This window comes from Cyprinodon tularosa, unplaced genomic scaffold (assembly GCF_016077235.1).
Source record: "Cyprinodon tularosa strain WSP-4 unplaced genomic scaffold, ASM1607723v1 ctg454, whole genome shotgun sequence".
NCBI classification, from domain to species: Eukaryota; Metazoa; Chordata; class Actinopteri; order Cyprinodontiformes; family Cyprinodontidae; genus Cyprinodon; species Cyprinodon tularosa.
In genome coordinates this window covers 172,795-187,904 of record NW_024039179.1, presented here as the reverse complement: position 1 = coordinate 187,904, position 15,110 = coordinate 172,795, and the positions used below count along the sequence as shown (strand labels likewise).

General features: G+C 37.2%; 1 protein-coding gene across 1 annotated transcript in view; it reads right to left on the bottom strand.

The window, feature by feature from the left end:
• Positions 1-8,562: 8,562 nt before the first annotated feature.
• Positions 8,563-15,110, bottom strand: part of grapa (GRB2 related adaptor protein a) — a 36,029-nt gene continuing 29,481 nt past the window's right edge. Inside the window, exon 5 of the mRNA XM_038300728.1 lies at positions 8,563-9,619. Within this exon, the coding sequence (XP_038156656.1) occupies positions 9,440-9,619 (180 nt within the window). The 3' untranslated portion in view covers positions 8,563-9,439. The remainder of the gene's footprint in view (positions 9,620-15,110) is intronic.

Genomic DNA, 15,110 nt, shown 5'->3' with positions numbered 1-15,110 from the left:
TCATTGGTTCATTTAGCAGCCATGCTCTGCGATCATCTAAAGTGCATGCATTGTCTCTCCCTTGCATTTTCTATGCAGCTAAATTGGGGACATTTTTTTCAAAAGCATGTTTTTTCACCATTTATGACCTACCACAGAACAAGCGTATATATTGTTACATGCTGCCATTTTCTATTCTTTTTGTTTTTGTTTTGTTTGTTTCATTGAAGCTCATTTTTGTTATGGTCAAAAAATTAAATAAAAACCATCAAAATAATTATCATAATAATTTTATCCAATTAATTTCTTTGTGGTCGGTGCTGCCCCAATGTGTTGTTCACCACAAACCAAAATAAATCGTTTTTCAAGATCATGCAAAGTTCAATTTGAATTCCAATGTTTTTTTGTTTTGTTTTTTTCTGCAGCACAGGAACAGCCAGCAGATGACTATGTAGAGATGACTTTAAAGCATCAGCACACTTCTTCTCCAGCAATGGACCTGGCTTTTTCAGGTGCAAATACAGGCAATGTATTTATGAACATCTCACAAAACCCTTTGGTTCATATTCTCTGCTAATGTAATGGTGCTGCTACTCCTTCCTGTCCTGTCTGGCAATGTGGCAATGCCTTGGCAATACATACTGCCATTTTCTGAAGCATTATGATGTGCATGACAACATTACTACTCTTGCATTCCAAGTGTGAAATAAGTTTATTTCACCTAAAAAGAATCCTAAAAAGTGCAATTAACAAACAGAAAAATGTTTGTTTGTTTTTACTTTTTTTTCTGAATACAAGCTCCATCCATGAAAAATTTGATGTAAAAAAGGTGAAAAAAAAATCTATTTCAAAGCAGAAAAAAAGTATTTGGAGTTTACAAAAACTTTTGTAAACACTGACAACATTGTGAAAATTTGAGAAAAAAGTTTATAAATATTATAAAATATTATCCACTTCAAAATTAAGTGTTTAATGTAGTACAATCATATCCTTAAGTTTACCAGATACAAATGAACACACTTAAAGGTTCACAAGAAAATGTTCAAACAATAAAAAAATACAAAAGTCAGAATGCAAAAACACAACAGGAGCACCCTAATAGTGCGTTCGCACAGGAGGCGGTGAAGGTAGTGATTTCCATGAGCCTCACAGGTAGTTCACTGCTCTGCATTTCAGATGCACAGTGTTTACACTCTGGACCTTTATCAAATAGGAGGAGCTTCAGCTCTGGGAAGCTGACACCCCAATGATGTGGGGGAAAAAATCAGCAAATAAGAATAAATTCTGTTAATGCTTAAACTTGTTTCCTTTATCTGACCCTGTTAAACATCCCTTCTCACATTGAGCCGGGCTAATGAAATGATGATCGAACAACCTCCAAGTAGATGATCTGAAGTTCATAGAAAAAAATAAAAATAAACATGATCTCACTACAATCAACAAAAATTGATTTATACTTCACATAAATAAGGAGCTAGGGCTTTACCAACAGGTGCACAGTCCAATTCATTTTTTTTATCTTTTCAGACACAGTTATCCCCACAGTGTTATGTCTACAGCCTTATAAATTAGGATAAAGCCATCAGCGCCTAAAGGAAAGAATATAGTAAATATGTGGCCCGTTCTGTAGTAAGACCTTGTAGACTCTACTTTTTGTCTTTTTCCCATACAAGATAAAAAAAAAAAAAATCTGTTTTCTATTGTCTCATCAGGTTACTCCCCCAATGCATTCTGCTTTGTGACAATGAAGTTTAGAATTTTCACACTGGATAAGACAATATTTATTGCCACACAGAGATTTCAAAGTGACTCAGCAGCTTCTAACAGCGACAGAAAAAGCTCACAGCTGTTCTATTTGTGGAACATCTTTAACTCCTTTGTTTTCCACTGCACTCCTGTAGGAGGATGGTTTTTTTTTTATTGACTACCTGTCACAGGAGAGTCAGAGATGACTCTGTGATGTAGGACTAAAAGATGCTTTGGTAAAACAACAAAAAGAGAGAGCAAATCCAAGTGAGTCAGTATCAGAGAATTATAGACTACAACAATTCTGCCACCTTTGTTTTAAAAGATTATTAATCTTCTAGGAAAAATGTAAAAATTCTTGAAGAAGTTAGATCTGATAGTATGTTGATAATATGAATGAATTAGAGCAAGAGCTGACACATCACTATTTGTAGACGATGTGTTTATAGACAATTCTATAATTGTTTGTCAGGAACTTGGCACTGATAACTGGCTTAATTATTTATTTTATTCACCTGTCTAACCTCCTCCAGTTTCTTGCTACTGTTAATCTGATACACCTGCTCTTGCCTCTATTTAACCACTCCAATAGCCAGTCATGAGTTCTAGATTATTCTCGAGCCTTTGTTGAGAGTTCTCTAGCGTAACTGATTGTGTTGTGATCTCCTGATCCGTTCTAACTCTGGACCTCTGAAGCCTGCCTGTTTCTGTCTCATCTTTTTGCTTGACCCGTCTTCGGACTCCTGCTGGATTCTGCCCGTTTACCGAACATGGAACTGCTTCCTGACACCTCTTCAGACTTCTGATCTTCTGTTTCTGAATCCTGAGCACATCCTCAACCCCTGCTTAGGCTTCATCCTCTGGATTATCCTATCCTGCCCTTCGTCTGCCCAGATCTTGTCTCCTACTTGTTCTCCGTCCTCCAGGTCTGTAGCATCTGCCGCATCTTGTTGGCAGCTCACCGGCTGGATCCTACCGCATTCTCTGGGCACGGACTAAACTATTTAACCAGGTTAACGGCTAATGTTCATAATTTTCCTCCGCCAGATTTACGTGGTCACTAACCTGTGTTTCCTTTCTGCAGAGATTCCTGCCTTAAATACCCTAGTTGCTGTTATTCCAAATCTGACGTTTTTTAATAAAATCTTTTGAGTAATCTCAAAGTCTGTCTTGCCTTGAATACTGGGTCCTCGGTTTGAGCTTTGACATTTTTCTGTACATCTCCTTTGTTTTAAAATAGGCTGCAGACATCTACAACTGATATGTACTATGTTATTATCAATAACTTTTGCCAAGTGTTTGCCTCAAGGTATCAAAGTCAGTCAGTCATAAAGTCTCTGTGCTGGAAGAAAAACCTCTACACACTGCTGGGTAAAAAAGGTGTAGCAGGGAATCTCTAATAATGTGTGTTAATGACTATAGTGATTAACACATAGTGAAAACAACAAGTTCTCCACTGCATTCCACTTCACTGACCTGTCAGTAAATTCATAATTATTCCTGACTGCCTTGGCAGTAATTGTGTGGCTGCACTCCAAGCAGTTACTTGCCCACCATAAATGTGTTTTTCCAAGTTCAATATCTGTTTACTTGTTCTGCTTATCAATTAGCTAGAACTGAAGTGCATAACGTGCCCTTTTGAATTTACTCTTTGGTCTGTAATATAATTCCCAATATGGCAGAAAATCAGTGTTGGGCACGTTACTTTGAAAAAGTAATTAGATATAGTTACTAGTTACTTCTCCCAAAAAGTAACTGAGTTACTAACTGAGTTACTCCACAATAAAAGTAACTAGTTGCTAGTAAAAGTAACTATTGCGTTACTTTTGCGTTTCTATCTATCTATCTATCTATCTATCTATCTATCTATCTATCTATCTATCTATCTATCTATCTATCTATCTATCTATCCATCCATCCATCCATCCATCCATCCATCCATCCATCCATCCATCCATCCATCCATCCATCCATCCATCCAGATTTCTCCCTTTCTCCATATAGGCTATCATTTCTGGCTGTTGTCAGGTTCATTTGATCGTTCACGCTCTCCATAGTTCTCCTGTGGCGCGAGCACAGAGCGACTGTTGCGCGCCTTAGCGAGCATGCGCGTTTCCTGTCGCTTGCGCGGTGACTCTTGCCGCCTGCGCTGTGTGGAGATGCAGAGGAAACCGTTATGTGATGGGGAAACGCAGCTCGACGTAACACCGGTATTTCCATGTGGAAAACGCTGTTTTGCTGCTGGAGTCATCCTCACTCTCCATCTCTCTGTCTGTGCTGTACGTTAACACCCACCAGCAGAAACACCCACCTATTCAACTGACAGACGGAATCTCATCCTCCCCTCTCTCATGACTAGGCGCGCACCTCTGGATGAACTTAAAAAATAATCTTTAATATCTCTTAAACAAAAGTAGAACAAACAATATTTTTTTTCTGCACAAATCTGCACTAACGTTGCACTAACCATTCAGTCTATTTGCAGAGTTTTTTGACGTGGGTGGGGTGTCAGCTTCACGCAGCTGCGCACGAGTTCTATCATGAAAAAAGGTTCATTGTGCGACCTGAGTAACGCGCAGTAACGGGGTGCCTGCAATGGTAACTGCGTTATAGTTACAGTCAAAGTATTTAGTTAGATTACTCGTTACTAAAACAAGGTAACGGCGTTAGTAACGCCGTTAGTTTCAACGCCGTTAGTCCCATCACTGCAGAAAATACATAAGAGAGAACGATGAAGTGTCTCAATAAAAGCAGGGTCTGCTTTTTGCAATGACACACATCCAAAGATCATTTTTGCATTTTGACAAAATTACCTCCTTAATGAGTTTGTTGATTGTAGTGGTTGTGTTACTCAAATGGAAAATGTAGCATCTCTGCATTATTAATAGTAGTATGCCCAACTCGCTCCACCACTTCATCGATTAGGAGCACCTTCTCTCGCTTTCCCAGTACCTGACGGACCTCAACTATACTGAGCGGGACATGTGACCTATGTAGTGTGGAGAGCATAACAAGAGTTTGGGTGCCGGTGTCCCTGGGTCACCCAGATCCGGCCCAGGAGCTTTGGCTGGATAATAGCTAATAGATAATAATCATGGCCTTCTGTGCAGGGAGACAGATCAACCTAAATTAGTTTTTGAATGAACAAAGATTTGTCTTTACTATTTTACTTAAAGGTATTAAAGAGTATTTTTCACAAAAATTAAGTGTCCAAATTAATCTAAAATGAATTAATTGATAAATGGCATTCTTGCACTTATGGTCCCCCCCCAAAAAAATAAAATCCATAAACTTTGGCCATGGTGAGGCAAACAAAACATAGCCAATCTACTTTGCCTACTGTCAAAAGTGGATGGCTACTTAATTGTCAATTAAACATTTTACGTACGTGCCGCCATGATGTTATTTACATGGGCTCCAAGCGTAACTCATACGCTGTTTGGCTAGCGGTCCACCAGTACGCCGAAGGACGAAGAAGTGCTCCTACGCTTGTTTGCTGCTGCGGCTTTTTTTAAGCTATTTTTTCAGTCTTTTGTGTAAACTAGACTAAAAATTGCCAAAAAGTATTCTGACAAACCTAAACGGAAAAGAAAGCCTGTTTTTAAAGCTAGGGTAATTAGGGTTAGCATAACTTATAAGGATCAAACTTTTCTGATGGTAAAAACTGACTTTATGTGCCAATTTTGTCATCATGGAATGTTTTTTATTATGAATATGCTGGATAACTTTTTATCCGTAGGTCCTTACAGAGAAGTGGAATATAAACAATCTAAGATTAGATTTATAATAGGGCCTCAGGATCGCTTCAAAGGTAGGAAGTCGGAGCTTTATTCTAGAAATTGTGATTTAACATGCTGTTATTTCTTTATTAATTGTGTTTCGGTGCTCATGGTTTCCATACAATGATTTTGGTGGTTGAAATGTGGAGAATCAAAGCTTTCTAAGGATGTATAACATGTCTATATTGGTAAAAGTTTAAACTGTGTTAAAAAACGGAGCGCCAGTGATATGGCAGGCAAGTATTTATCAGTATTCATCACAAACAGCCGTCTGACATATATCTTCTACCGAAGAATGCTCTTTCATGCTTTTACCCCCATTTCACAACCACAGCAAGCCCCTGAATGGTTAAAGCAACACAAATTGACAGGGTGTACGTTTTTTAATTTTTATTTTAACATTTGTCTACCACAACCACACATGTTGCTTTGCTCAACCAGTATTCACTGCCTGCATTGTTTGACAGGCATCCTCGACATCTTCGACCATTTGTTCACTCCTGAACACACTTTTAAATGGGAATAGCATGGAAATCACTTATTCCAATTGCCACATAAAAATCAAACTTTATCAATGGGCTTTTCTGTCCCCAGAGCTAAATTCTGTACAACAGCTGTCTGCCTGAAGAGAATAACACATCAGAGAATCCAGAGATTTGGTCGGTCTAGAGAGATACTGTAAAGAGCAATAATTACAAGATTTATCTCTCTGTCTTAACACTAACCCTGTGGCTGTGCTGTCCTACACGGGGGGAGTGGTGGACAGAGTGCTTCACCAGCGGGTATGTGAACAGTTGCAGCTGACAGATTTCATGGAAGTGCAATAAGTTTTGAATTTTGCAAGGGTTTTCAGTTTCAATTTGACACAGGCAAAATGGGATTTCTAAAAACTTAAAAAGCCTGGTATTTAAGGCATTAAAGAGGAAGTAACAAGATAACTGCCAGAGGGGACACACCCAGAAGATGACCTTTGTTTTGAGTGACTTGAATAAAATAATCAAATACTCCTGACTTGCAAGGAATGCAGTGTTTAAAGCCCATTTTATATCATCCAAGTAATGTTATGCTGTTATGCAATTGAGGACGAGCATGTGATTCCTGACACCGTCTTATAAAAACACTTGGTGGAGTCAACAATACAGTCATGGTAAAAAGAAATCACACCCCCAGTCAATTTTACAAACTTAATATATATAAGAACTAGTATCTATCAGGTCCTTAAATCATTAAATTCCAAGTGTATTAGACCACAGATACGAGTGTGTTACTATTTATTTAACAAAACAAGTTGGAAAGGTACAGTGCCTTCAGCTCATTTAAACATTTCAACCTTTAGCAACACTTCAGGCTTCAAACATAAAGATATAAAAATGTTATTTTTTTATGAAGAATCAACAAGTGGGACACAAACATGAATTGGAACAAAATTTATTGGATATTTTAAACTTTTTTAACATATAAAAAACTGAAGGACTGGGTGTGCTAAATAATTCAGACCCCTTTAGTCGATACTTTGTAGCGCCACCCTTTGCTGCGATTATAGCTTTAAGTCATTTGGAGTCGGTGTCAGTTGTGCTGACATTTATGCCCATTTTTTTGCAAAACAGCTGGAGCTCAGTGAGGTTGGATGGAGAGGGTTTGTGAACAGCAGTTTTAATTTCTTTACACAGATTCTTGATTGGATTCAGGTCTGGTCATTGGCTTGGCCATTCACCTGGATATGTTTTTTTGTGAACCCTTCCATTGTAGATATTGTCTTATGGTTTGGATCATTGTCTTGCTGGAAGATAAATCTCCATCCCAGTCTTAGGTTTTTTGCAGACTCCAACAGGTTTTCTTCTAGAATGGTCCTGTATTGGGCTCCATCCATCTTCCCATAATTTTCTACCATCATCCTTGTCCCTACTGAATAAAAGGAGTCCCAAAACATGATGCTGCCACCACCATGTATGACAGTGGGGATGGTGTGGTCAGGGTGAAGAAATGTGTTGCTTTTACGCCAAACGTTTTGTGTCGTTGCCAAAAAGTTTGATTTTGATCTGACCAGAGCACCTTCTTCCGTGTTTGCTGTGTCTCCCAGGTGGCTTGTGGCAAAACTTTAAACTAGATGTTTTATGGATATCTTTAATTAATGGCAACCTTCTTGCCAGTCTTTTATGAAGGCGAGATTTATGCAGTATACGACTGATTGTTATCCTATGGACAGTCTCCCATCAGTTCTAGATCTCTGCAGTTCATCCAGAGTGATCATGGGCTGCATTGCTGATCAGTCTCCTCCTCCTGATACTCCTTCCATTGCAAGATGATCACTTGCACTGCGCTCCTTGGGATGTTTAAAGCTTGGGACATCTTTTTTGTATCCAAATCTGTCTATAAACTTCTCCACAACAGTATGATGGACCTGCCTGGTGCCTTTATACAGAGACTTTATTAAACACAGGTGGATTCTGTTTATCGTCATCAATCATTCAGGTCAAGATTGGATAATTCAGAGATCTTTACTGAACTTCTGGGAAGGCTTTGCTGCACTTAAAGTCAAGGGAATGATTAATTTTGCCCAACTCTTCAGTTTTGTAATTGTTAAAAATGTTTAAAATATCCCAAAAAATTTATTCCACTTCATGATGGTGTCCTACTTATTGTTGATTCTTCATAAAAACAGTTTTTTATATCTGTATCTTTACAGGCCTGAAATGTGGCATAAGGTCAAAAAGTTCAAGGGGGCTGATTACTTTCGCAAGCACTGTAAAATAAAAAAACTGTTATGAAATGTAGAAACCCTAGATTTTACCTAAATGTGGAAAGAGGGTGTATTTCTTTTTTACAATTGCATGCTCGCATTTTGATGTTTTGTAGTCACACAATTCCTCTATTAGCTCTTAAGAAAATCCTCAAGGATATAAGAATATGAGGACAAAATTAAAAAATGAGAAGCAAAAAGAAAGCTCAAAACCACATCTTAACTGTAAAAAAACCCATGTAGGTATTACTTTCTCAAATATTTTTATAAGTATACTTTTTCAGGATTTTAGATTTGTAGTAATTTCAAACGACAAAGTGATAGCATTTGTTTTTATTCATCTTATGTTGAGAGAGGAGGATGAAGGAGGTAAACGGATAAATCTTTTACTGATTCATAATAACAAGGAATGGAAGACAAGTCCAAGTTTGTATTGTAAACTGTATGAAATGTTTCCTTTTAGTAATTAATGATTCTATTTACAATATGCATTATAGATTACGGAGGAGTAGGAATAAATACATATACAGAGGTGGTCGTTAAACAAATGAAGCTCATTACATTTTAAGCAGTGTTTTTTCAATGCAGTATTACTTTTACAAATCAGTCCAGATGGCAATATGGGGACTTCCTTTAGTGATTCACTGCCAAATCTTTACAAAGACATACCCCACACACCCACACACAAGCGACAGGTCCAGACTCAACCAGATTTGCATTTAAAACATCCAGTTACAGACTATGATCTCAAATAAATACCTTTAAAGTTCACAGGTTTACATGGCTATTCCAGATATTGCTTAGAAACCTCTCAGTTGAATGACAGAGGGGCCAAACATAGCTGTCTTCAAGCTCTTTTTTTTATATATATAGGTATCCTTAGCAACATTTAAGAAATGGTTAGTTTCCATTTTTGTTTATTTTTGACTGTGTCTTTCACCTTTTACACTTGGGTACATGATTCAATCTTGTTACTTCCACAGTTGAGATGAAAGTCAAGAAAAAAATAGTGAAAGCTGAGATGACTTAGACATAAGAGGAATCCATCCATTATAGACTTATTCAGCCTTTAACTCCACAGATCAGTGGGTGGAGTCGCAGAAGAAGTTTATTTTGGGGTTAGGGGAGGAGTCCTGATGCCTCGTTGATGAAACCTTAGGAGCGGGCATGTTTTTGCCGTCACATCGGGTCACCGTCATTGGTAAATAGGCTGGACATACTCTGGGGGGAAGTAACCAACGCGTCCATGACAACGACCCCTCCAACGTACGGAGTCAGAGCAGTCCATGATTTCTATTACATCTCCACGCAGGAAGCGCAGCTGTGACGGATGGTGGGGGGTGAAGTCGAAGAGAGCGTGAGCGTGGTGGGAACGCTAGGTAGAAAGAAAAAGAGAGAAATATTTGTTAGAGGCTGTGGGACAGTCTTTTTCAGTGGGTAGTGGGAATTCATGGGATATGAAAATGATTTTTTATAGCAGTTAGTTAAAAACACCCACCCCCTGTAGAGATACATCAATGATAACATAGAATAGAATACAAAAACTTTATTGTCTACCATACACAAAAATGGCAGGAATTTGCCTTTGGCTTACTCACACACAACAATGTAATAAAATACATCAACAAACAATTATAAAAGAGTTCATTGCAGACATAGCAGCAGCAGCAGATTCGCTTCATCAAGGGAAAGGAAGCAGAACAGACCAAGTGACATTTGGGTTACAACTTGTTCAGCTCCTTGATGGCAGAGGGTACAAATAATTTCTGTACACATTCTTTCTTGGCACAAGGAAATCTGGATCTCTGCCATGAGATGTTGTGCCGTTGAACTGTATGGCATCCTGTGCTACATGTGCAACTTATGCCTAGGTGGAGTACCACAGCTGTGGAAGACCTCTTGCGTGGTATCAGTGCCAAAGAACATCCAAAAGACCTCAGCAGCTAAAGGCTGGTTCATCAGCTGACTTCACAGATGATGAAGACCATCGAATGGTTAGTCTTACACCATCTATGCCACCTGGTGAAGACTTCATTGAATTCACTTCAGTTTGTGTACTATCCTTGGGTTGTGGCAGGTAATGCTATCATCTTCCTCCTGCACCAAGCTCTGACTCACCTACTATAGAGAAACCTGGAAGCACTGTGAGGATTATGTTTGTGGAATCCTGATGTCTATTCGCTGCTAGCTATTTCAAGGAAGGTAAAGAATCATTTAGCTAAAGGTTATTGGTTCTTGATTAAGCAAATCATTCCATAAAACATTATTTGGCCAAAGAATGTTTTATTCACCTCATAGATTTGCATTGTGAATTGGTCTGAAAACATTCCAATTTCTTTAAAATTAGTGAAAAGCTAATTTGATCATATCCCAAATTATTCCAGATAAACTTTGGTTTCAAACACAGAATCCATCTTAAACTGTAATATGTTTTTCAACCATTTTCCCCTTCCTCTTTGTACATAGTAGTTAGTTTAGTTAAGTTGAGTTTTACTAGTCTTAGTTGAGAGTGTTAAACTGAAATACGTTTGACTTGGAGCTGAATGATTTTTGTTAATAAAATCTTATATTTTGAACAGAAGTTGTGGTGAATTTATTCCATGTATGTGCAGAAATAACTGTTTGACCATGATTAGTGCTTGAATCACTCTTTCATCTATTGTTCCAACACACAGTTAGTAGGACTGTGTGCCATAAACAGTATATTACAGCTGAAATAATATCTGATTAAATAAGATATTTTACCACCCCTACAGGGGAGGGCAATAAACATCTTAAAGTATCAGAAACATAAATTCCCGGCGGGCTGGGAATAGAATTTAACTATAGAATCATGACACTATCGTCATCTGTGATCTCATGACCAAACCAATGCACTGCATTACTCTAATGCTGAGACAAATTTATTTGTTGTTGGCCTGTAATCATACTGCCCTATTTAACAACTCTGCCAGGTTTATTTTTGTTTTTAGCAGTTAAATGACCAAACCAAGAAACAATGTTAAATGTCAGTAGCTCTCAATTAAGCACTGATAAACCCTCAATAGGATGTGGTCACTGACTTTAAAACCCCTCAGCTGGTGAAGCAGGAAGAGCCCTTGCTGTGCTTTGTTGTAAACACAGTCAATATATTCATTAAATGTGAAAGACTTGTCCAAAATTATGCCTAAGTATTTGAATGAGTCCACTTGCTTTACATTGTGTCTGTTTAATTGAATTGGTTTAAACAGCGGGTTTGACCGCTCCTGTTTCTGTTGGCTACTGAGGCACATTTCTTTAGTTTAATTGACATTTAACTGTAGATTACTGTTCTGAAACCATTTTTTTAGATTGATTGTTGCATTTACATAGAGAGCCATTAAATAAGCATCTGTGAGACGTGCCACCAATGTCGTCAGCATATTTGATCAATGTTACATGGTCATATCTCAGACATATCTGATTTAATTTGTGTATATTGAAAATAACAAGGGTGATAATATGCACCCTTGGGGCAGACCTGTATTTAGCACTACACTGTCAGACATATTCTGCTATAACAGAATAATCTGTTATAGCAAATGTAGTAGATTACAGTGCTGTAATCTACTAACAAAAAAGACCTGTCTGGGAACATGAAGTAGTGTAAAAAATCTCCAAAAGCATCATGTCATGGTCCAGTTTTAAAGAAACTCGAATGTGGGAGTAAAAACCAATTTACTGGCATCTGCTGGTCCAGAGTACTGCATGCCTTAAATGATCCATGGGAGACACTAAAGTCCAAAGCCAGAACCGGCCAAAGATAACAAAAAGACTGTCTCTCATTTTTCTGAAATATCTTTACGATCCCTACGATTTGTGGAAAACTAATAGTGAGAATTGATATGAGAAAAGTGTCACTTTTTAATTCTCTTACATCTTTTTTAAAAATAAAATAGCATTTCAAAGAAAAAGAAAACCATGCCATCACTCCAAGTTGGTGGAGTGATAAAATGGCCAGTTTGACCTCCTGTGCACCAAGATTATACAGCAAACATCAAAATCTGGAAAAATGTATTAATTATTAATGTGATGTAAAAGATTAATTGAACCAAAGGCTGGAGAAACTAGTTATTTTGTCTGGGTTGAGGCTGCTTTTTGAAATAATGTTAATTGTTTTAAAATACTTCAAAACAATTAACAGCCTCTTACTAAATTTATTTCCAGTTTTGTGAAAAGTTTCATCAGGACTTTCATGCCTTTTTTATGCATTTATCTGATCTTTGTTTGTCTTTGGAATAAAGTAAAGTTTGGTCTTAAACCAATGTTTTTTTTCCTTTCTTTCCTTTACTAAATAATATTGCAGTTCTATACTGCTTTGGAAATTATTTCAGAAAAAAATCATAATTACTCTAATGAAAATGCAAAAATGTGGCTAAAGTGAAAATGTGACTCAGTAGTATTCACACTTATTTCAGCAATGAAACATTGAATGTCTGGAAAGCATGAGTCATCATCAGAGACCAGCGGCCTCACGTATGTAGGAGGGTTACGCTACAGGGGACTGGGCTAAGATGCATGTGATTTAATAAACTTCTACCCACGGCTTGCTGTAGAACTATAAATCAGAAACGATGGATCAACATGCCTTTAAAAACACAATGATGCACATTTGTTCTCAATTAGAAACTACTGCATTCATTTTTTGCATCCAAGACTAATTATATATCTTTAAAAAACAACCTGGTGTAAGAAGTACTGCTACACATTCAATGATTTGTATGCAATAATATGTCTGCTAGTATTTCTATTATTAAGTCTTCATATTATTTTATCTCAGAGAGAGATCAAATAATTTATTCCTCATCATTATTTTTTTAAACTGTTTTTCCAAACATTTCAAAGAGGATGGAAGGCAACACTCCACTGAAAGAATGATAAATCTCAGACAGAAAGGGTTGTGTACATATATGCAACATGTCCCAGTTAAAACCTCTGGGTTAGCAGCAAACTGCTTTATGAGATAGACTAAATATCCATCCATCCATCTTCTCCCGCTCATTCAATCAGGGTTGCAGAGGACCTGGTGCCTATCTCTGGCAGTCTATGGGTTAGAGGCAGGGTACACCTTGGACAGGTCTCTAGTCTGTCCCGGGGGGCAACACAGAGACACACAACCATGCACATACACACACTCACTTAACTTAGCACAATGTAGAGATGCAAGTTAATCTAATAGTTATATTTTTGGTTTATGGGAGGAAGACAGAGTACATAGACATAACCCGTGCATGCACAGGGACAACATGCAAACTCCATCCGGGAATCGAACCCGGAACTTTCTTGCTGCAAGGCAGAAGTGCTACAAACTGTACAACACCGCAGCCCACTAAATAACCTTTGAAGGTAAAAAGCATAAAAAATTAAGATGTGCAAGAATTCATTAACAGAGTATAAATGGCTCAAAGGGGTATGATTAGTCTACTTTTGGCTAATAAGAGAAAAAAAATCTCAAAAATCCATCCAGCACATTTCCTTTTTAAGCTTCTACCTGTGGCTCTTTGTCTGTTTTAATGCAAATGAAAAATATTCACTAATAATTAAAAAAGGAGAAAAACCATAATAAACAATTTTAAGTATGCCAAACTATTCAAAGAAAAAAACATTTTTTCCTCAATTTTTTTAGACAAAAAATCAACTTTCAACAAATCCTCCTCTTAAAACCCATAATTTATTAAACTTTTTAAATCTAGCACACTTTTACTAAACTGCTTATTTTACACAGATATACTGGTGCTGCCTGACAAGCAGCATGTGTTTTCATAAAAATTTCATCAGGCAGCTTCATGAAACACAAAATCTACACAACTCATACTTTAAAAATGATAGAACTCTAACATAAAAAGGTTATTACAGAATAAGAGAAAATAAAACAGCTTGAGACAAAAAAAAAAAAAGTTTAAATATAGAATGATGAGCAGGACGATCAGATAAATGGACCCAGTGATAAAAAACAGTAAAGCTGATGTGAACCAGGCTTTGGTTCAATCATCAGCTTTCTCTGTCTTGCTGTGTTTTTCCTTCAGCTTCGACAGAAGTCATGCTTTTCTTCTCCCCTGATAGCCGGCCTCCTCTGAAATGTGTTGACTGGTGAAGTAAAAGCAGTTTAAGAGCAGCAGAATAAAGACTGCTATTTTAGGAGGAGGCATCTTAAACGTAACTAACCTCTTAGCTGTCAGTCGTGCTCCCATGGAGGAATGTGGATGTGCTATGAGCTTGGAGCAACGGGAGACCGAAAAGAATACTAATGTTTTTATATTGCATTTGGAGAAAAAAAAAATGTGGCAAGAGTGATCAGTTAACATTGCTGCAATTTTGGATATTACTATGTTTGTCTATCAACTTGTTTTAATTGTCCTTTTTTTTAAATAATGTTGTTTCTACTGTAAGTTTGTTATATGTATTGATTGTGATGCTTTTTAGTTAAAAATGGACCCCAAGAAGACTAATGGGGATCCTTAAATAAACAAACAAAGCTTAGGGGGGAAATCTAAAAGACACAGAAGGGTTAGATTTAAAACACAAAGATTTTATGTATAATTGAGCTGCACTGCAAAAAAGATCTAGAAATAAGTAAAAATCCCTTAACCCTATAATGCCTGTTTCTGAAATGTTTTGCGTCTGACACCTTTTGCATAATTTAATGGTAAAAACTTTGCTCAAAATCCTATTGTACACAATCAGTTATACCTGATAACAGAGGGCAGAAGACTACACAAAAAATAATCTTGACTTATCACATAGTAATAAATTATTAATATCAAAAATGTATTTCAGTTTTTTCTTTTTACATATTTTGTTAAAAGGGCAAATAAGGAATTAAAACCAAAAAAAAGTAATTTTCTGTT